Source organism: Aquarana catesbeiana, linkage group LG03 (assembly GCF_042186555.1).
Source record: "Aquarana catesbeiana isolate 2022-GZ linkage group LG03, ASM4218655v1, whole genome shotgun sequence".
Classification (NCBI taxonomy): domain Eukaryota; kingdom Metazoa; phylum Chordata; class Amphibia; order Anura; family Ranidae; genus Aquarana; species Aquarana catesbeiana.
The window spans coordinates 495168900-495193163 of NC_133326.1; the positions used below are offsets into that span (position 1 = coordinate 495168900).

At 41.3% G+C, this 24264-nt stretch overlaps 1 protein-coding gene across 1 annotated transcript in view; it reads right to left on the reverse strand.

The window, feature by feature from the left end:
- FLT4 (fms related receptor tyrosine kinase 4) overlaps positions 1-24264 on the reverse strand; it is a 380521-nt gene that overhangs the window by 148239 nt on the left and 208018 nt on the right. The window contains exons 7-9 of the mRNA XM_073621068.1: positions 12137-12308; positions 5630-5747; positions 997-1172 (exon numbers count right to left, since the gene is read on the reverse strand). Of these exons, the coding sequence (XP_073477169.1) occupies positions 997-1172; positions 5630-5747; positions 12137-12308 (466 nt within the window). The remainder of the gene's footprint in view (positions 1-996; positions 1173-5629; positions 5748-12136; positions 12309-24264) is intronic.

Genomic DNA, 24264 nt, shown 5'->3' on the forward strand with positions numbered 1-24264 from the left:
GATGGTAATTTTGGAGCATTACCAAAAAGTTAGTTCACCCAAGAAAGTTGTTCACTAACAAATGTGATATTTGTTTTCATATCACATGAAAATCTTATTAGCTAGTTCATATACTTAAAGCTGTGTTATTTCAACGTCACTGGTAAACACAGGTTGCTATGGAATCTGGAAGAATGGCAGCAGTTTTCAAATACATTTTGTGCTGTAAGTTGGAAAAGTAAAATACGTTATGCAAATTGTATTTATACCCTATCTCAATCCTATTTTCATCTACAGCCTTTAGCTGTTTAAGCATTGATCAAATTTTTCTTTTTAATGTGACATGGAAGCACAGAGGGGGAGATTTACTAAAACTGGAGCCCATAGAATCTGGTGCAGCTGTTCATAGTAACCAATCAGCTTCTAAATTCAGCGGTGACAATAACACCCAGTAGCTAATTGGTTACTAGGCACAGATTTTCTGTGCTCCAGTTTTGGTAAATCTCCCTCAGAGTATCTACAGAATGCTCTTCATCTTTTAGTAAACAGGCATCCTGTGGACGCAACGTTTACAGTCCTCACATTACAATAATCAAGCACCGACGCTGCCCACAAGGTAACACATATACACTAATGCAATAACAGGATCACTGCTATGGAGCCTATGGTTGGGTGGAATCCAGTTATGGTCCACATTTAAGAATTCCTATCATTATGCCATCATTATACCAAAGGAATTTCTATTATAACATGACTGTTAGCTGGAATAAGTTTTTGCATTTGCAGATGATGTTATGCTGTGTTGTAATTGAGGGGGTGTTGTGCAGCTGTGGTACACATTTTTCATGGCAGCTCAGAAGAGATTAGATAAGTCCTTGAATGGATCCCTGTTAAAACATATGAGATCTAGAAGAATTTTAAAAGTTGAACATTTCTTCCCAACCTAAGAAAACCTGTACTTGGCTTAAAACTGTTCATAGGCTTTAAGATGTTTTCTTTGTTTGACCCTCTGCTTACCATTCACTGCAAGTTGTAAAGTGACCTGCTCCATTAATTCAGCCTGCTCATTCTTCAGTACCAAAGTGTAACTTCCAGCATCCTGTTCTACCACTTCCCTGATCTGCAAAAAGTGAAGAGACTGGCCATACTTTCCGTAAGTGCTGCTAAATGTTATTGGCTTCCCATCTTTAAACCTGTGAAAGGAAATGGAGGTAAAATTCCTATTGTGCTCAGCATATTTTACAAACGTTTACAACTTGGCTATTGGTCAATTTCCATTTGCTTGCCAGCTGATTGCAAACCTACCTAAATTAAGCAGTAAATAATTCAATACAGGAATAACATTAGTCAAACTCCTTGTTCCAAGGAATAGGCGATCATTAAATGCTCAAAAAGACCCTGGTATTTTTTCCATGACATGGTACAAAGGCACAGACATGAAGTGTATTGCAGCTGGGGATGAGCACAGTAATTCAGGTTAAATTGATTTTGCCACAAAATGACCAATTTTACCACCAAAGTTTTGGGCTGCTGAAATGAAAGAGATCTGCTCCTGTATTCTTCTTGATTTAGAGGGTGTTTATTTATCTATTCAATTATGTGTGTGTGGGTTATTTTGTTTAGTTTACCGCCTTAATTTTGCCTTAACCAGTGACTCGTTAAAATGGCAAAATGGCTGAAATCTTCCTCTTTTTGTTTTTTACTTATTGTTAGTAATGCCTTGCTCTACTTTAAGCACTGCACCTTGCCTGAAATAAATTTAAAATACTAGAAAAAAAAAACAATCCCAGGTAAAATCAAACTTTTTTGCAGGTTCTCTGTTCTAAAGAAACTGATGTTTGTTTCCCATGCCCTTTGTCATACTGGGGTTGATTTTATAAAACTGGAGAGTGCAAAATCGGATTCAGCTGTGCATGGTAGCCAGCTTCTAACCTCCGCTTGTTCAATTAAGCTTTGACAAAAAAAATAGAAGCTGGTTAGTTTCTATGCAGAGCTGTATGAGATTTTGGACTCTCCAGTTTCAGTAAATCAACCCCACTGTTTCTGAATAGGAGAGCATGTCTTCATTATAACAATCTGAGCAATATTGTAAGCTGCAGTGTCTGCATCATTTTAGAAGTGAAAACATAGAGATTATTTCACCTATTATGAAACTACTGCAGAGAATGTCTGAAATTTTATTTGTATCTCAGTCTTCTGGGAAATCATTGTGCCAATTAAACAAGGAAGTGAAATCCCTGATAGTATTCTGTACACAAGGGTCTATAGATCACCTCCAGGTTACCATGCTGTAAGGAAGTGACATTTCTGAACATTTTTAGAAAATCACAGCCTCCACTGATTGAAATGGAAAGGTTATTTTTCATTCTTTAAAATGTAAGTTAAAAATCATTTGTGTAACTACTGTATATGCCATGCAATAACATAGTTTAGGAGTTTCACTTTAAAATATAGAAAAAATAGACAGCAAAATAATATCTATAATGTCAAAAATTGCAGCTATTTAGCTCAAATGTTATGTCAGCAAAACAAACAAAGTACATCAAACAGTACATCTACAGAGTAAAACATTTGCAAAACTACAGCAAAGTGTTGTGCATTGAATTGCAGCTTTAACCACTTCCCGACCGGGCCATAGACGAAAGACGGCTATAGCGTGGTTGGCTTATTCTGGGTGGAAGTCCGTGGGACATCCTCCCAGAATCTTGCTCCCGCACATCCCCTGGGGCGCGCACCTGGGAACATTCATGGATCACGGTAAATGGCAGCTGATAGCGGCTGTTTACCACGTGATCGCTCCGTCAAATGACGGAGCGATCACTTGTAAACAAAGCGGTGTCACGTCATGATGCCGGTTCCTCCCTCCCCTCCCGGTACAGTGAGAGGGGAGAGGGGGAGAGATTGCAGCAGCGCTGTGGGCTGGATGTGTAGTGCCCACAGTGCTGCTCAGTGACAATACTCTGCAGTACTCTACAACACTGTGCAATACTCTGCAACACTGTGCAATACTCTGCAATACTCTGCAACACTGTGCAATACTCTGCCAATAGTCTGCAACACTGTGCAATACTCTGCCAATACTCTGCAACACTGGGCAATACTCTGCAACACTGTGCAATACTCTGCCAATACTCTGCAACACTGTGCAATACTCTGCCAATACTCTGCAATACTGTGCAATACTCTGCAACACTGCAATACTCTGCCAATACTCTGCAATAAATTTTAACAGAAACAAAGAATTTTTTTTTTTTTTTTTTCCGAATTTTCATTCTTTTCTGATTTATAGCGCAAAAAATAAAAAACCCAGCGGTGATTAAATACCGCTAAAAGAAAGCTCTATTTGTGTGAGAAAAAGGACAAAAATTTCATATGGGTACAGAGTTGCATGACTGAGTAATTGTCATTCAAAGTGTGAGAGCACCGAAAGCTGAAAATTGGTCTGGTTAGGAAGGGGGTTTAAGTGCCCAGTGGTCAAGTGGTTAATCCTTTTGTGACCTGAGTTCATGAATGCCTAGAAGCTCAAGCCAAATTTAGCAGCATTAAGATGAAGGGATTGTGGGTATGCTCTTCTTGATCTACCTGCTCAAAACACATAGACCCTCCGTTAATTTATGGATTCTTCAAATTGTTCAGATTCTCTTATATGATATTTTACAATCATTTAGTCTGCTACATACATTCACTGAATACTACATGTACTAATGGGCTACTGTTAAGTAATGATTGGATGTTGATTTTGAACTACTCTATTCTGAAAACTATATGACTTCATGTTCCGATTGCATCGGTTTTCCTTTCTGTCATGGTATACTGTTACTATTTCATTTATAACAATAAAAATTATTTGGAAAAAAAAAAAAAGATGAAGGGCAGGAATACCCAAAATTGTCCTCCTGAAGTAGGCTCTTATGTACCATAATCTGTGGAAAATAACTTTTCGTAATTAAGCATCTTGGAGTGCAACGCCGATTTTTGGGATTTTGTATTATGGAGCAGAGTGGAATCTGCTGGAGGAGAGCACCCATGTTTATTTGACTGTAAATATATATATTGTAAGGACATATAAGGCTTCTAAATGGTATGCTGTTAAATTAAATACAAAATTTTATATTTTTCTGTTTTCCATAATTCATTATTTTTGTTTTTACTGCAATTATATCTGACAATTAAAGTACTAAACAGATGAATACCATCACCTTCAGGTTTCTGTAGGCTAAAGGCTTATTTTGTCATATTATATTTTATATATATATATATATATATATATATATATTAGATATATATAGATATAGATATATAGATATAGATATATATCTATATCTATATAGATAGATATATATCTGTCCATATGTATATCTATATATAGATATATATCTATCCATATATATATCTATATCTATATATCTATATATAGATATAGATATATATCTATATCTATATATCTATATATAGATATAGATATATATCTATATATATAGGAATCACTGTGACTGGTTTCCCATTGTCAGTGAGGAATGGAGCTGTCAGTGAGAGCATGAATTGAGAACCACAAGTGTCTGCTGGAGCCTCTCCAGTTAGGGGCATTTATTAATATAGTACAGTACATTGTGCTGGGAAATAGAAATAAGCAGACTGATGATGGTAAGAGGTAAAGGGTTAGTCCAGTAAAAACGAATATTTCAAATTTGGGTAGGTCTCAGAGATGTCTTAATTTATGTCTCAGGGCTGTTGTGCCAAGATGTCATTTTTAAACTTCTAAATTGACTTGCAGCTAGGCTAGGAAGAGCCTCAGTTCTTCTGTTCCTTTATCTGTAACATATAATAAATGGGAAGCCCACCAGGGCATGTGAGACAAAATGACTACAACATTGGAACGGACATGAAAACTTAGGGATGCCAATGTCATCAATGTGGTCTCCAAAATACTGTATACAAGAAGACAGTGCTATCGATCCAAATACAAGCAGCTAAACTAAACAAACACTGAAATTATAATTGTAGGTAAAATAAAATCTCTTCTCTTCATAAAACATATTTCGTGTGTATATAGCTTCTGACCATGAAATTTTGAAATTTAAGGTTAGTAAAAATAACCTTTCCACCCATGTCCATGATTGTCTAGGTTCACAGGAAGTGGACATTGGGCATCATACACCCAGGAAAAGAAGGGGCACTGGATCTTGCAGAGGACTTTATTGAAGGGCAGTTCTGTAGAACAGGTATGTATTACAGGTAAATGACTTGGGGAATTGAAATAATATTTTAATGTAAGCTTGAGTTCAGTAGCTTAGCTTTGAGATGTTGAAGTAACATCTCAAATAGCCCTAGCAGTGTTTGTCATAGCCATTTTTTTGATAGTTTAGCCTGCATGCAAAAATGGAGAACAATATAAAGATTTGGAAAAAAGAAAACATACTGAATACTGTTATTACATTATTAGTTATTAGGCTGCAAACACTTCCTTCATTTCAAAGAAAACACTAAGCAACTGGTCTTTACAGAATGTTTAAAACTGGTTTACAACAATGGGTGTGAGAGCTTTTAAAGAAATGTACATCCCTTGAATGAGAATACTGCATTTTAGCCAGTAATAGTGGGCAGACATATTTTTGGCAAAGAAGTAAATAAAAATAATTTTTGACTATACCACTGAAATGTTGGAGTTGGATAGGCAGTGAGTTTCACTGGCAGTTTTGTCATCTTGTCGCCAGTTGTGGCTTCAATGAGTGTGTCCTCCTTTGTTTCCACAGAGATAAAAGGATTTTCTATGTAGGAAAAGAAAGTAAATAGCAAGTGAGAAATAAATATATAACTTTTATATAAATAAACGCCCCCAAAAGACTAAAGTTGAACTAAAGACGTTAAATCCACAGTTTAAATATATACAGTATACTAAATGTGGACTTATCATGCTATGATCCTCTGTCTTGTAGTGATGTTTAGAGTGTCTGACTGACAGCGCTGTGCTAAGCAAATGAACTCAGGTTTAGATATGTTATCAATCTGTAAAATACATTTAATAAAAAAGTTCCAGAAACTATAAAGTTGCAGAAGTGCAGTTGCCAATTATACTTACTTCTATAGAGTCCTTCTAAAGATCTCCCACTATAAAATCAGCACTTGCTGCCAATACAATCCTTTGTCAATACTCTGTTCTGCATTTTGTGAAAAAGACAGTTAAACCAAAAGAAAGCCTATGGGGATCTCTTGAGTACCAAAAGTGGAGCCAGGGACCAGAACTGTGCTGGCGACACGGACTAGTGATTCTAACAAAGCGATTAAAGCAGCAGATCTTAAGAAGAACTAAATAGAAATATGTGTAACTTAAATACTACTTTACATTTCTTGGAGATCATCTTTAATAATGGTTAAATTATTATATAGTACAAATATTGTTTTTTTTATTCTGTCTGGGATTTAGGAAAAAAGAAAATCTCAAGCTTGACACAACTAGTCACCTATCATGATGATAAATTATTATGTTATTCAATAAATAGCACCATCATCTTCTCTAGCACTATGTACATGAATAGATCCATGCAAATGTAGCTTATACAGATAATATAACTATATAACATACTGTACTTCCTGTGGCTAACTGTATATAATTGAATAGCAAAACATTAATTAACAAGATGCAAGAACCTTATCTATTTGAGCTTTCAGTGCAGAGTTTTGAAAATTTATGGTCAGCCAAAGTACAATATTATGAATGAATAATTATGATATTATCAATGAATAATTCATGTTTGCTTCACAAGTCATTGCGAGTGTACTTTAGCAGACCAAGGACATTAGGACAATAACCAGATCAACCACACACACATTGCAGTCAACATTCCAGACAGCCAAGTGTGTCCCACTGGCCATTCCACAGAGCCATGGGTATTTATGAGTGTATCTAATTATCATACTAATTTAACACATGTGCTAATCACATTTTAAGTTAGGAAATGTTTGTAAAATAAACATACCTTAACCTAATAAATATTTGCCTATCACTGCAATAACACACCAGAGGAACTGGTAGTGGACACACAGGGGTTCATGTCTCAGGTTACATGACTCTATGTTGCAGTCCCTACTTTTCATCACCAAGAAAGGTGACTACCTAGAAGGCCATTCAAAGGTTTCATTGACTGATTGTTTTCCTGAGAAAAATATATAATAATTTTGGAGATACCCAGAAGCTGAAAACACATGGAGACACAAGTAGTTGCCTACAATTTGGATTTACAAAGTTCCAGAACAAAAATCACACTAGTGCCCCTGATAAACTGAGTTGCACTGAAAATGAATGGATGTAAATGTTAAAGTAGAATTATAGGCAAAACTTTTTTTTTCTTCATTTTGCATATAGTAAGGTTTTTTCAGTTTTAATTTTGCCATTCATGTCCCACTGGGGAGATTTCCCTTCACTTCCTGTCCCATAGCCAAAACAGGAACTAAGAGGAAATCACTGAAAATTAAGGGATATCCTTGGAGCCCCCCAGGTCACCAGAACTAGTGTTCGCATTGGAAGATTTCCCCTCTATTACTTTTCTGGAGCAACCTAAAATTTGGTATTTTCTTTTACTTTCATGATAATGGTAAATGGGATAAATAAAGAGGGTTTTAAAGTATATCTAAAAGCTTCTTTTTTTTCCCCAATAGATTGGGGAAGGATTAGAACCCCTGTTTGTTTTGTATTGCTGTTGCTCGGAGGAGAAAGCTAACATTTTGATTTGCCACCAGAAAAAGAAGTGGAAAATGAAGAGGAAATCTTCCAATTAGGACACTTGATCTGGGTCTAAAACAGAATTTGTCTCACTTCTTGTTGTATCTACAGTTCAGAAAGTGAAATCTCTTGATTTCCCTTCACTTTTGTACTCAATCTACATTGAAAAATAGATTTAAATATAGTTTAACACATTTTACATTACCCTAAACATAAATCTTAGCTGTTCACTTATCATCAGCCACTGAAACTTAGGTAGGGATGAGTGAATCAATAAAGCATTTGATTTATTCACTATCCATGATCAATACGTGCATGGTGAAACTTCCAAAAAAAAAAAATCTAAAATGAATTAGAGAAAAATCTTCCTAATCCCCATAATACAGTTGCTAAAACAGAAACTTCTCAAGCTTCAGATCTACAGATGCATGGTCTTCTTCCGGTTTGGATGACTTTGGCCATCTTGATTGGTCGGACCGGAACTCCAGCACATGTGCATTGGAATTTCTTTATCATGGCATCAAACGCATGCCAAATAAACACTGTGGGGTTCATTTTCTAAAACTGGAGAGAGCAGAATCTGGTACAGCTCTGCATAGAACCCAATCAGCTTCCAGGTTTTTTTGTCAAAGCTTAATTGAACTAGCTGAAGTTAGAAGCTCATTGGCTACCATCTACAGCTGCACCAGATTTTGTACTCCCCAGTTTTAGTAAATCTCTGCTTGTGTAAATTCAAAAAACCTTGGCGAGTAAGGCAGACACTTTTAAAGTGGAAAAAAGCCTACCTGCCAGCTAATTTTTTTTTACGTTAGTTTCACTTTAATTTACCATCATCTGGTGATGACTGATAATTGCAAGTATCTCTTAGTACTGTATTTTCTTGGCATTTTTTGTGCACAAGAGGCAGTGAAGTGGGTGTTACAAAATCTCTAGCAGGGACATTCCTGTATCATCAGTCTAGAGACAAATACATTTGGATTGACTTTTGTAAAGTACCAAATGTTATGGATGAAAAACCAAATTTCTCCCAGGTAGGCTACGCTCTTTTTATGTATATAATTTAGTTTTCAGTTTTGACCGACATGTACCTTTGCCATAAATGTTAGAAATTCTGTTAAAGCTGAACTCCAGGCAGATATAAAAGAGGCACATTATTGCAGCTCTGTTTTCATTAGTATGTCATTAAATGTATTTCAAATGAAAGTAGTTTAAGTACCTAAATTTGACTTGGTACAGTATCAACCTCTTGCAATTCCCTGCACAGCACTGCTCAGACTGGCAGAGGGGGAAGAATTATAATGAGCCAACCACTTCATCTGCTAACAAGGGACATACTGATAGGAGGAGAAAGAAGAGTGACAGTGAGAGGAGCGCATCAATCTGCTGCTTTTACGTCACTATCCAGGCGCAGGTTGTAGGAGGGACAGGTCCTGTAAGTGTTAGATGCAGCAGAGCTAAACTACATCTCTTGCAAGACAGAGATGTGCAAATCTCAAAGCTGGTTGTACAGAACTACACATTTGTTGGCAGCTAAAACAGCTCCCTTGGTATTTAGCTGTGTGCCTGAAGTTCAGCTTTAAAATATTATATATGTTAATAATTGATGAATCAGCTACACAGGTGATTTATCATTGACTTGTGAATTAATCTATGATTAAATAAAAGAGAATTTCAAGATATTAAAAAAAAATAACTTCCATACTCACCTAGGTGGATGCAGCATCCGTCCCCCACTGCCTCTAAGACCTCTTCACTGAGCAGAGGGACGCTGACTGTCAATCACCGGCTCACTGCACTGCCCCTCCAGTGCTCACTGGAGCACCGGGCTGTGCAGGGGGCAGGAGCCACTGGTTCACGCCCTCACTGGCACGCCTAGAAGCTGAGCAAGCTGCAGGTCCAGGCACCTGGGTCGATCCCACCATTAAAGTCAAGATCTCTCCAGAGCCTAGACCAGCTGAGTGACCTCAGCCGATAGTGGACTTTAGCCCGCTGTCGGCTGTATATGGGTCACAGGAGTGCAGAACAAAGGAGAAGTAGGGCCAAAACAGCTCTGGCCATACTTTTCCTTTAAACTTATTTGCAAAATATATATATGTATATATATATATATATATATATATATATATATATATATATACAGTATCTCACAAAAGTGAGTTTACCCCTCACATTTTTGTAAAAATTTTCATGTGACAACACTGAAGAAATTACACTTTTCTACAATGTGAAGTAGTGAGTGTACAGCTCGTATAACAATGTAAATTTGCTGTCCCCTCAAAATAACTCAACAAACAGCCATTAATGTCTAAATCGCTGGCAACAAAAGTGAGTACACCCCTGAGTGAAAATATCCAAACTGGGCCCAATTAGCTATTTTCCCTCCCCGATGTCATGTGACTCGTTAGTGTTACATGGTCTCAGGTGTGAATGGAGAGCAGGTGTGTTAAATTTGGTGTTATCGCTCTCACTCTCTCATACTGGTCACTGGAAGTTCAACATGGCACCTCATGGCAAAGAACTCTCTGAGGATCTGAAAAAAAAAAAGAATTGTTGCTCTACATAAAGATGGCCTAGGCTATAAGAAGATTGTCATGACCCTGAAACTGAGCTGCAGCATGGTGGTCTAGACCATACAGCGGTTTAACCAGACAGGTTCCACTCAGAACAGGCCTCGTCATGGTCGACCAAAGAAGTTGAGTGCACGTGCTCAGCGTCATATCCAGAGGTTGTCTTTGGGAAATAGATGTATGAGTGCTGCCAGCATTGCTGCAGAGGTTGAAGGGGTGGGGGGGGGTCAGCCTGTCAGTGTCATACGCCGCACACGGCATCAAATTGGTCTGCATGGCTGTCGTCCCAGAAGGAAGCCTCTACTAAAGATGATGCACAAGAAAGCCCGCAAACAGTTTGCTAAAAACAAGCAGACTAAGGACATGGATTACTGGAACCATGTCCTGTGGTCTGATGAGACCAAAATAAACTTATTTGGTTCAGATGGTGTCAAGCATGTGTGGCGGCAACCAGGTGAGGAGTACAAAGACAAGCGTGTCTTGTCCATAGTCAAACATGGTGGTGGGAGTGTCATGGCCTGGGGTTGCATGAGTGCTGCAGTCCCACTGGGGTCCCACTGGGGAGCTACAGTTCATTGAGGGGACCATGAATCTCAGCATGTACTGTGACATACTGAAGCAGAGCATGATCCCCTCCCTTTGGCGACTGGGACGCAGGGCAGTATTCCAACATAACGACCCCAAACACACCTCCAAGACGACCACTGCCTTGCTAAAGAATCTGAGGGTAAAGGTGATGGACTGGCCAAGCATGTCTCCAGACCTAAACCCTATTGAGCATCTGTGGGGCATACTCAAACGGAAGGTGGAAGAGCGCAAGGTCTCTAACTTTCACCAGCTCTGTGATGTCGTCATGGAGGAGTGGAAGAGGACTCCAGTGGCAACCTGTGAAGCTCTGGTGAACTCCATGCCCAAGAGGGTTAAGGCAGTGCTGTAAAAATAATGGTGGCCACACAAAATTTTGACACTTTGGGCCCAATTTGAACATTTTCACTAAGGCTCGATTCACACCTATGCATGTTGCTTTTGAGCGTTTTTGGGGGTTTTTTTTTCATGCTTGCCACGTTTTTGAGCAGCGTTTTTGCCGCGTTTTTGCGGCGTTTTTGCGGCGTTTTTGCCGCGATTTGCGTTTTGCGTTTTTTTTTTCTTTTTTTTTTACAGTCTTAAAAAAAAATTACAAAAAAAAATAAATAAAAAAAAACAAAAAAAAACAAACGGCAAAAACGCACCAAAAACGCACCAAAAACGCATCAAAAACGCTGCAAAAACGGTGCACTTGCGTTTTTGATGCTTGTCCATTGAAAACCATTACATGCAAAACGCTGCTTTTTGCATGAAAAAAAGTCCCCGACCCTTTCCAAAAACACAGAGATACAAAAAAGCATTGATGTGAACATGTTCCATAGGAACCCATGTTAAAAAATTCCCGTGCATTTCTGCAAAATGGAAAATGCATCAAAAAACGCGCTAGTGTGAATGGGGCCTTAGGGGTGTACTCACTTTTGTTGCCAGCGGTTTAAAACATTAATGTCTGTGTGTTGAGTTATTTTGAGGGGACAGCAAATTTACACTGTTATACAAGCTGTACAGTCACTACTTTACATTGTAGCAAAGTGTCATTTCTTCAGTGTTGTCACATGAAAAGATATAATAAAATATTTACAAAATTGTCAGGGGTGTACTCACTTTTGAGATACTGTGTATATATATTTATATATATATATATATATATCTTACGTTAATATAACATAAAACATTTTTTAAATGCTCTTCAAGCTTGATCCCTTGTTGGAGCTTCTTTCTGCAGTAATTTAGCTGCAATACGACTACATAATAACCCGCACTGTTCACTGTCCCATTCATTATGTACCGTGCACAATGACCTCGTTGCTCTCCTGGTAGTGCCAATTCTCATTTATTGCATGACACACATACTTCCCGAGGTCTGATTGAGTTACTTCAGGCAGGATAAGAGTGCTGTACATTTCTGTGTGGTCATTCTGGGGGCGACGATCGGACTGCTCTATTACAGGGCGGTTGATCTGCAAGGATTACAAGCAGCATTAATTTCTTATATGCGATTAAAACATATCAAAATCAAGTTTACTTTAAAACATGTAAAAAGAAGAATGGTTGTCCACACTAACTACTAAAACTGTAGCTGTCCTTGTTTTATATTGATAAATGTTTGGATTGGCAGCTCGGAGCAAACCTTCTGCTTCATATATCACAGCCCTGTTCACATGGGTGGCTGGGGCGCAAAAGTAGGTGGTTGAGCCGTGGCTTTACTGCCCCTTGATCACTCCCCCTTCCCCCTAAAACTACAATTGCGGCCAGGCAGGGCTGTATATATATTTATATATACTGTGTATATATATATATATATATATATATATATATATATATATATATATATATATATACATACACACACATATTTTTAAAACGATATCATGTGAATGTTGCTGCACTGCAACCAACCTGCAACTGCATATGATACATGTGATTGTGGTGTTGTGGGCTTTTCTTTTTTTTTTTTTTTTTTTTGCTTTTTTTCCTTTATTTTCACCTTCTAATCCCACCAGTAACACACTTTCTGTTCTAATGTGACAAGTTTCACACAATGGCCGATTTGTGGAGGATCATTGTTGTTACCCTTGGATAGGACTTTCCATCTATTCTTCTCCATAAAATATTGAGGAGATGTTTTTTACCCAAGAGAAATTACAGCTCAGTGAGAGAGCACAGACAGCTATTAGCTCACAAGATTTCTGCCAGGATTAACTGGTATTTTTTTTCACTGTGGTTAAAGAAAAAACAAATAACATTATTCTTGACCTTGCCTTCTGAAATTGCTAATTAACTGGTTGTCATGTTGATCCAATAGCTTTAACACACAATTATGCAATTCAGGAAATCCATCTTAAATTTTACAAGCTGCATGCTCGTTACAGGTCAGAGACATATAAAGTATAGAAGTCAGATATTGCTATACAACTGACATTTTAATAAGGTCAACCATGTCAGCCTACATATTTCTCAAAATTATAGGTTTCCATTAAGAACATTTCGGGTTCTGAATTGTTCAACCTTATGGGGGTCATTTACTATAGCGCTGCAGCACTAATTAGTGCAAATTAGCACTAATTAGCGCTAATCACTCAATTTAGAGCTAAAACGGTGTTCACTGTAGCGCTGGTGAAAAAATACTCCCAAAATCGAATTTATTATATTATTATTATTATTATATGAGATTTATATAGCGCCAACAGTTTACTCAGCGCTTTACAATGTATAAGGGGGACAACACAATTACAGTACAGTTCAATACAAAAGGTACAGGAGGGCCCTGCTCGTAGAGCTTACATTCTAAAGGGAGGGGGTGGTGGTACAAAAGGTAATAGCTGCAAAGAATGATTTCATGGGGGTGGCTCAGGGACAGTTAGGTGGGTGTGGGATAGGCTTCCCTGAATAAATGAGTTTTCAGGGATCTCCTAAAGGTGGACAGGGTAGGGGCTGATCGGACATACTGGGGCAGGGAATTCCAGAGGATGGGAGAGGCTCTGGAGAAGTCCTGAAGGCGAGCATGGGAGGAGGTAACAAGGGAGCTAGAGAGCAGGAGGTCCTGGGAGGAGCGGAGGGGGCGATTTGGGCGATATCTGCAGATGAGGTTGGTGATGTAGATGGGGGCGATGTTGTGAATGGCCTTGTATGTTATGGTTAGCATTTTGAATTTTACACGGTGGGGTAGGGGAAGCCAGTTTTACACGGTGGGGTAGGGGAAGCCAGAATTTACTATAGTTCCCTGAAACCAAATAGCGCCCAACCCCTTACTCTGCTAAAACCTGGAGTAGTGCACATGGAAATAATGTTTAGAGCATTATATAATTGCCTAAATGTACTGAAATCAGGGGCGGATCCAGGGGGGGGGCAACGGGGCAATTGCCACCCCCGAGAAATTTGTTGCAGGCCGGGCGGGCGGGTGAGAGAGTGGGCGGATGAGGGATCGGGCGGCTCCCCGAGCGGGTACGGGAGCGGACGGCTCCCCGAGCGGGTGCGGGAGCGGGCGGCTCCCTGAGCAGGTGCGGGAGCGGGCGGCTCCCCGAGCGGATGAGGGAGCGGGCGGCTCCCCGAGCGGATGCGGGAGCGGGCGGCTCTGCGGGAGGAACGGGCGGCTTGGGCGGGTGAGAGCAGGCTAGGTGGTGTGAGTGGGGGCGGCTGGCCAATCAGCGAACCGGCGTGCAGGGGAGCAGAGAGATGACATCATCTCTCACTGCCCCGCATCCCTGCAGTAACTTCTGCCTTCAATGTACAGGCAGTGTGGGCAGCAGAGAGATTACATTATCTCTCTGCTGCCTGATCTGAAAGGAGGCAAGCAAAACACCACCTTAGCAGCTATGTGACATTCCGCAAGGTGTCAGGTGACGTGGCAAGTGACAATCCTCAATGTGTGGCAAGTGACAATCTGCATCTGGTGGCAGGTGATGTGACAATCTGCAATGTGTGGCAGGTGACGTGGCAAGTGACAATCCACATCTGGTGGCAGGTGACGTGGCAAGTGACAATCCACAACATGTGGCAGGTGACAATCTGCATCTGGTGGCAGGCAAGTGACAATCCGCAATGTGTGGCAGGTGACGTGGCAAGTGACAATCCGCAATGTGTGGCAGGTGACGTGGCAAGTGACAATCTGCATCTGGTGGCAAGTGAGAATCCGCAATGTGTGGCAGGTGACGTGGCAAGTGACAATCCGCATCTGGTGGCAGGTGAGGTGGCAAGTGACAATCCGCAATGTGTGGCCGGTGACGTGGCAAGTGACAATCTGCATCTGGTGGCAGGTGACGTGGCCAGTGACAATCCGCAATGTGGCAGGTGACGTGGCCAGTGACAATCCGCAATGTGTGGCCAGTAACATGGCAAGTGACAATCCGCAACATGTGGCAGGTGACAATCCGCATCTAGTGGCAGGCAAGTGACAATCTGCAACATGTGGCAGGTGACGTGGCAAGTGATAATCCGCAATGTGTGCCAGGCGACGGTGGCAAGTGACACGCTCAGGGCTCCCACTGATTCTGCATTATGGTGAGTTGAACCGTTAAATTTTATATTACAATATATTAATAGAAATAACAACCATGGTGCTGGGATAATTGAAGCGCCAACACCAGCCATTTCCTCGATAAATTGCCCACAAAAAAACGTATTTTCTGGCAGTGCCCCTCCCGAGACTAGACTCTGGATCCGCCCCTGACTGAAATATGCAGCATATTATTTAAAGATAATCTGCCTTTAAACTGTGTGAAAAACAAAGTGATTTCTACACTGAAATATCTTTAAAAGTCTGAGAAGAGATACATTCCCCATTTTTGTGGTGCCAACACAACTGAGCATGCTCAGACTTGCAAATAGCTCTCATTTTAGCTCCAATGTCTTTTTTACAGGCCGCTATAGTAAATACCAGCATGAGTGATATGTTAAAGAGCATTTTTTGGGAGTGAAAATCAGCGCTATTATAGTCAAATGCAAGTTTTAGCCATTGATTCTAATGGTACAATTGTAACTTCCCCAAATAAATCCTTTTAATGTTGAGATGAAATATATCTTTCTCTGAAATAAATTTTCCTTGCAACATTGTTGCTTTTACTTAATCTATTTTGTTTTTAAGAATGCTAGAATGTGGAATGTTTTGATGTTTTGGTAAAATATATTTTCCTCTGTCACTTTCACTTGTTACCCTCCATCTCACAACAATCTTTACCCAAACTCACTACAAACCACAAACAATACCATTGATGATGCAAATTTAAAATGAGTCACAATTTGTTGTGCTTTTTATTATTTCCAAATAATCATATTTTGAGCTTAAAAAATGTGATATGTGTACCAACATCAGAAAGCAAAATGTAATTCCCCAAAATTTGCGGGTAATATCACTATGCTACACTCACCCACAAAGAACCACCAAATATCACAGAATAAATCAAGAAGAATAACTCTCGAATAATGTAATTCCATCACCTGTATGTCAAAGAAAAAGGAGTATTTATGTGTAGGAGGTTCTCTCATGTGGCAGCTCTGTGGCTTAGAGTTTAGAACTTCTGCTTAGCATCCCTCAGCATCTGGGTTCAAATCCCAAACATGCTGCTTCATGTAGAGAAGTTGTCTCATCTCCCGGGTCATAAAACTATGTCTAAATGTAATATTTATGTGTAGGAGGGTTTCACCACCATTGTAGACCTTGCCAGATACACTATCTAGCCAAAAGTATTGTACACACACATGAACTTTAATGGCAGCCCAGTCTTAGTCCGTAGGGTTAAAAATTGATTTGGACCACCCTTTGCCACTAGAACAGCTTCTGGGAAGGCTAGGAAGGCTGTCCACAAGGTTTACTGTGTCTATGGGATTGTTTGACCATTCTCCCAGAAGTGCATTTGTGAGGCCAGGCACTGATGTTGGATTAGAAGGCCTGGCTTGCAGTCTCTACTGTAATTCAGCCAAAAGATGTTCTACCAGGTTGAGTTCAGGATTCTGTGCAGGCCAGTCAAGTTCCTCCACCCCAAACTCACTCATCCATCTCTTTATGGACCTTGCTTTGTGCATTGGTGTTCAGTCATGTTGGAACAGGAAGGGGCCATCCCCAAACTGTTCCCACAAAGTTGGGAGCATGAAATTGTCCAAAATTTCTCGGTAAGCTGATTCCTTAAGAGTTCCCTTCACTGGAACCAAGAGGCCAAGCCCAAGCCCTGAAAAACAACCCCACACCATAATCCCCCCTCCACCAAATGATTTGGACCAGTGCACAAAGCAAGGTCCATAAAGACATGGATGAGTGAGTTTGGGGTGGAGGAACTTGACTGGCCTGCACAGAGTCCTGACCTCAACACAACAGAACGCCTTGGGGATGAATTAGAGTGGAGTTTGTAAGCCAGGCCTTCTCATCCAACATCAGTGCCTGACCTCACAAATGCACTTATGGATGAATGCTCAAACATTCCCATAGACACACTCCTAAACCTCGTGGACAGCATTCCCAGAAGAGTTGAAGCTGTTGTAGCTGCAAAGGGTGGGCCAAATGAATTTTGAACCCTACGGACTAAGACTGGGATGCCATTACAGTTCATGTGTGTATAAAGGCAGGCGTCCCAATACCTCGGACAATATATTGTATATTGCTTGTGACACTGAGCATGGCTATGGACTTAGGGCTGGGTCACACCACAGAGATGCAGACATGTGTGAGGCTGCCCGCTGGCTAAATGGGTAGCAATTCCATCTAGCAGCACTGGGGTTGCTGGTTCAATTCCCCAACATCTTAATGCTTGTGTTGAAGTTTATATGTTCTCCCTGTGTGGGTTTCTCACTACAATCCAAAGACATGCTGGCATTTTATTTGTCTCCTGTCTAAATAGTCTCTAATGTAAAAAATAGGGCTGTTACTGATTAAAATTTTCATGTTCGATTAATCGATTTTTTGTTAATCGATTAATCGACTAATTTCGATTAATTATAACGCACATACAGATCCAACTACTTTTAGCTGATTTAGCACCGTTGTTATGGCAACGGCCGAAGCCGGACATAGGGGGGCATGGCTAGGACGTCACACATCATAAGCTCAGCCTCACCGTGCCGAAAATCTCAGCCTTACCGTTCCCCTAATCACAGCCTCACCGTGCCCATAATCGCAGCCTTACCGTGCCCATAATGCAGTCTCACCATGCCCATAATCTCAGACTTACCGTGCCCATAATCGTAGCCTCACTATTCCCATAATGAAGTCTCCCTGTGCCCATAATCGCAGCCTCACCGTGCCCATAATCACAGCCTCGCCGTGCCCATAATGCTGTCTCACTGTGCCCATAATCACAGCCTCGCCGTGCCTATAATCGCAGCCTCACCGTGCCCATAATGCTGTCTCACCATGCCCATAATGCTGTCTCACCGTGCCCATAATCGCAGCCTCGCCATGCCTATAATGGCAGCCTCACTGCGCCCATAATGCAGTCTCACCGTGCCCATAATCGCAGCCTCACTGTAGTCAGTGCCTGCCTGGATTACACAGTCTGTGGGCATCTCCCGCTGTGTGTCTCGGAGCTGAGAGTGAAAACTTTGGCCACGCTGTGAGAAAAGTCCCGCCCTCCTCCTAGATCAGCTCGTGTGATAGACGAAGTGTTCTGGCCAAAGTTTTCACACTCAGCTCGGAGACACACAGCGTGAGATTCCTGCAGACTGTGTATGACAAATAGTGGAGGAGGAGGGAGCGGAGCGCTGCGCTGCAGCCACAGCTTGGCCCAAAGCGGCCCCAGGGCAGGCAGCCTACCGATCAAAAAAATTGTGATCGATCAAAAAAAATAACGATTAATTGAGGAATTAAACGATAATTTCCGCAACCCTAGTAAAAAAGTTAGTTTTGGACTTTAGATTGGAAGCTCATTGCAGCCAGGGACTGATGTTATTGTTTGTTAGCACTAATCATGCCCAGGGACTTGGACATTTAAAATTGTAGGGTTTACACTGCACAGGTACATATGTTTAGAAAACTGTTGCTTTGTTTATGTGCATGCATATGGGCTTTGATCTTTGGCCTGTAGTTGGAGATTTGATGCACATAGCCAAGGGCTAACACAGTTGCAAATAGTATTATGTGTCCCTGTTCATCAAGTGCAATCACTTTAGACATACATGAAGAGACAGATTGAAAGATACTGGTGGGCGTGTACTTCTGTTGGGAGTGTGTCAGTGTGCTAATACAACCTATCTTATATAAAGGGCTGCAGTAAGGGGGGTTTGTTTGGTCTGAGAAGGCCAGGTTTTTTCTGTGATTTGTGGGAGAAAAGGAATGATATTGTGCATATTGACAAACGCCCAACTAGGGCTGTTTGCTGAAATTATTGTGCATTTTTGTGCATTTTTTCCATCAAAATTGGATTTATGTGGCCATGCTGTCAATGTTGTGTGTGTGTGTGGGAGCATGTGCTGACTTTCTACTTTTTGATCTCATTGCTTAATCATGTACACAGAAATGCAGCTTTTAGCAGAACATGGTCACCTTAGTATGTGTTTGGATTGCGGGCTGGTGGTGAGTGTTATATTTTGAATATATGCCTTTTTTAATATTATATTGGAATGCTTTGTAAGAATAATGACTGTTAAGTATGTTTCTATAATCTTGCAGATAAAAAGGATGTGTGCTGGTGGGTGAGTTGTAGTATGAAATGTTACCCGTTATACACTGAAAGTAAAGCTGTCTCCACTCTAAGGTTTAGATTGTAAGTTCCTATGAGCAGGGCCCTTAAAACTCAATTGCTACAGTAACTGTTTTGCTAAATGTAGCACCATGTGTCCTGTAGATTTTTTTTTTTTTTTGAAGCTAGTAAATGAGTGTACATAGTTTTGTTTCTGCTGGCAAAATAAAAGTAAATTATTGTGCTTTTTTTTTTCTTCTTTCTTCTTTTTAATTAGTTTTGGGGGTTGTGGTTTTGGGGAAGGGCAATATCTTTCTTTTATACATTATGATTTCTATATGTATTTGTGCACCAAAAAAACAAATCTTTTCAGCACACCTGCAAGTAAATGATAAAGGTGGAATCATTATATATAACAGCTGTGGCGAATTGCAGGTAATTAATTCAGCTGGTGGATAGGTAGTGTTGTATGTGTCAGCCCTGGTTCACATTGGTGCGATTTGAAATGTGATTTGACATGTCAAATTGGCGGCAATTGCACCGTTCTAATTGGTGCGGCGCCGCAATTTCCAAAAGTAGTTTCTGTACTACTTTTTGGCAACTTTGGGGTGTGATTTTTATTGACATCAGTGCAGAAACCTGCACAGAAGTCTCTGAAATTTCCCCCACAGTCGGGATTGACATGTGGGAATGAAATCGTGTGAGTTCAGCTGAACTCGCACGATTTCCTCCTGCTGTCAGTGTGAACCAGGGCTCAAACTGAGCCTTTGTCTTTTTAATTCACCTGCTGCTATCCCATGGACACCATTTCTTATCGAACTCCCTTAAGTTTACCTTCAAATATTATATGTAGAAATACAGATTCGCATCTGCAAATAAATGAAAAGGAAAAAAATTCTAATCGTGATTGTGATCAAATATTCGCAGCTGCATTCAAAAGAGTGGTTTCACCTTCTGACCCGGAAATGAGTTGTCGTAATCACCCAGAAGTTCCTGTGCGGGTCAGGATCTTTATCTAGATGTACATGGCGAGGTCCCTCTTTTGCAAAGAGGAGGCGCTGCTCATTTGCCGGGTAAGTGTAGGATATTTACTTGTGCTTACTCAATGTGGGGGTGGATGTGGTAGTTAAATTTGGTGTGGGTGGGGTTCATTTATTTGTTTGGCATCTTCACACATTTGCTTCTGGCCCATGTGCACACACTTCCTGCATTTGTTCTGCTGATGTAAATCAGTAAGGACTATGCAAATATAAATGAGAGCTCCTTTTTATTAAAATATATATGACTTGTTTCACAGTTGGGTCACTTTTCCAGCAAATTTGGACCTCAGAGTTGTATAACAAGTTGTACCCCATGATTCTCAGTAAAAACCATTCCTATCTCATACCTCCCAACTTTTTGAGATGGGAATGAGGGACACCTATCAGCAAAAGCATGCAGGTATAGGATACACCCCCTGCCACACCCCCTTAAAGGAGAATTGTACAAAAAAAACAAGATTGGTTAAACCCACAAGTGCTTTTTTACCACTACTATTCCTTTATATTGGCTTTTGGAATTTACAAATGCAGCAATTTAGAAATCAGATGAAAGGTTTAGTTTTTGATAGATACAAAGTGCATTTTAAAAACATCTATATAGATCAGACCAAAATGAGGGACATTGCTCCAAATCAGGGACAGTCCCTCGAAATCAGGGACAGTTTGGAGCTATGCTATCTCTGCTATTTCATGTTGCAACAACTTTAAAGTAGTCCCTGTACTACTTTGGTGTGACTTTCATGTGACTTGTGATACATAGGGTGCAATATTACACAGGCATTCCCAGAAGTTGGGGCCAAGTTGCAGCAGGAAAGTGGCAGCAAAATAGTGTGACTTTCAGGTCGCAGCAGTGTGAATGAGATTCATGGATAATACCTTTGAATTAGGCACTATTCTCACTTGTGCATCCTGCAAGTGGGTCAAATGTGTCCCTGCACTATTTTGGTTTGACTTTGATGCGACTTGAGGCCCATATACCGCAAGATTACATCGCATTGGTTGCACAAGTGCAAATGGGTCCTAATTCAAAGGTGTTATCAATGAATTTCATTAGGTTCCTTTCACACTTGGCTGACATTTCATACAACTTGAGGTCCATAAGGCCCCTTTCACACTTGTGCGACCTGAAAGTCCTGTGATTTTGCAGCGCCTTTTGACGCAAGTTTGATGTAATTTGAAGCAATGCCAGTGTAGTCTTGAGGTCTATGGATGTAGAAGTCGCAGGACAAGTCGCACAAGTGTGAAAGGGGCCTTATGGCTGGTTCACACTGCTGTGCTGTCTGACATCGGATGTGATTCGCTTCGCACTGCAAATCACATGCGATATCCATGTGATGCAAACTCCATGTGATGAATTTGCATCGCATTCAGACCAAACTCGCACAGGACCCTTTTTTTTTTGGTCCGCAGCAGAATCGGATCGCATGGATGTTGTCTGAATTTGCAGTTCGCTCTGCGATATGCAAACTGATTTGGGGGTGTCATTAGCTTTCTACTGACACTCCCAGCAGTTCGCATATGGCAGTGTGAACTGCCTGCGAGTTGTATGCAATGCTAGAACCCGCACTGGATTCGCAGGGTTCCCGCATTGCTCCAGTGTGAACTGGCCTTGACCCTAGGTTCACACCTATGCATTTTTTAGTGTGTTTTGCAGTTTGCAGAAACACTCTACATTCCATTTAGCATGGTTTCCTATGATACTAGTTCAAATCTATGCGTTTTGCGGCCAGTGCCTTTATGGAAATGGTCAGGGACTTTTTTCACGCGTTTTGTGGGTAATAGATTTCAGTGGAACTGCGCCAGAAAACGCATCTGTTGCGTTTGTGATGCGATCTTTGTGTTTTACGGTTCTTATTTTAACACTGTATATAGCTGGTTGCTAACCGGGGGGCCGGGGCCTTAACAACCAATGACTCATCAGCTGTCAGTGGCTTCCCCATTGAAAGTAAAAAAAAAATGCAAGAAAAACTGCATAGGGCCCCCCCCAGTCTATTCGGGTTTAATATGGACCCGGAGGGGACCCCCTGCCAAAAGTAAAAAAAAATGTCGTGGGGGTTCCTCCCAAAATCCATACAAGAGCCTTATCTGAGCACGCAACCTGGCAGGCCGAAGAAAAAGAGAGGGGAATGAGAGCGCGTTCCCTCCTCCTGAACCGTATCAGGCCACATGCCCTCAACATGGGGAGGGTGCTTTGGTCCCCCCCAAAAGACCTTGTCCCCATGTTGATGGGGACAAGGGCCTCATCTCCACAACCCTTGCCCGGTGGTTGTGGGGGTCTGCGGGCGGGGGGCTTATTGGAATCTGGAACCCCCCTTTAACAAGGGGGCCCCCAGATCCCGCCCCCCCCATGTGAATGGGTATCGGGTACATTGTACCCCTACCCATTCACCTAAAAAAGTAGTGAAATGTGACAAAAGACAATAGCCATTTTTTGACAATTCCTTTATTAAAAATGTCTTCTTCTTTCCTCCGCTTCTTCCTCCGGTCTTCCTTCGGTTTTCTCCTTCTTTCTCCAGCTGCTTCTTCCTCCATCTCCCTCCGCTTTTCTCTGGTCTTCTCCATCTTCCTCCGGCTTATTCTTCCCCTGCTTCGTCCTCCGGTCTTTCTCCTCTGATGCTGCGGCCAGCCGATCTGTCCGCTTCCATAGTGCACATCACATATACAACAATGGGGCGTGGACGCCGGATGAAATCAGCAGGAGACTCCGCCCCCTTGTGACATCACTGACACATCATGCCCCGGGTGGTGAAGTCACAAGGGGCGGGGTCTTGGAGTGACGTCATGAGTCCCATCGCAGCATCGGAGGAGATTCATTTTTTTGAATGTTCAATGGGAACAACGGCGGGAACGGTGGAGGAGAAAGACTGGAGGACGAAACGGGGGGAAGAAGAAGCCGGAGGAAGATGGAGAAGACTGGAGGAAGAAGCAGAAGAAGATGGAGGAAGAAGAGGAGGAAGAAGCAGCTGGAGGAAGAAGGAGAAAACTGAAGGAAGATCGGAGGAAGAAGGAGGAAGAAGCGGGGGAAAGAAGAAGACATTTTTAATAAAGGAATTGTCAAAAAACGGCTATTGTCTTTTGTCACAGTTCACTACTTTTTTCGGTTAATGTGTAGGGGTACAATGTACCCATTCACATGGGGGGGCCGGGATCTGGGGGTCCCCATCTTAAAGGGGGTTTCCAGATTCTGATAAGCCCCCCTGCCCGCAGACCCCCACAACCACAGGGCAAGGATTGTGGGGATGAGGCCCTTGTCCCCATCAACATGGGGATAAGGTGTTTTGGGGGGGACCCCAAAACACCCTCCCCATGTTGAAGGCATGTGACCTGTAATGGTTCAGAAGGGGTGGCGCTTGCTCGTCCCCACCCACTTCCTGACCTGCCAGGTTGCGTGCTCGGATAAGGGTCTGGTATGGATTTTGGGGGGGACTCCTATGCCATATTTTTAAAAAAAATTAGCGTGGAGTTCCCCTTAATACCCATACCAGACTCGAAGGACCTGGTACGGACTGGTGGGGGAAACCTACGCCATTTTTTTTCTTTTTACTCTATATTGCAGGGAATGGGCAATTCATTACAGCTGCGAGCAATTTTAAATGACATTTTTTCCTTTAGAAATGTCACTTTGCTGCGGTACAGTAATAAACACAGGAAAGATGTGCTACTTTACACGCATACTAAGGACACCCCCAGGCACAATATTTAAAGGAATTTTGAATTTTTATTGTTTCACTTTAAGCATTATTAAAACCAACTGCTCCTGAAAAAAATGG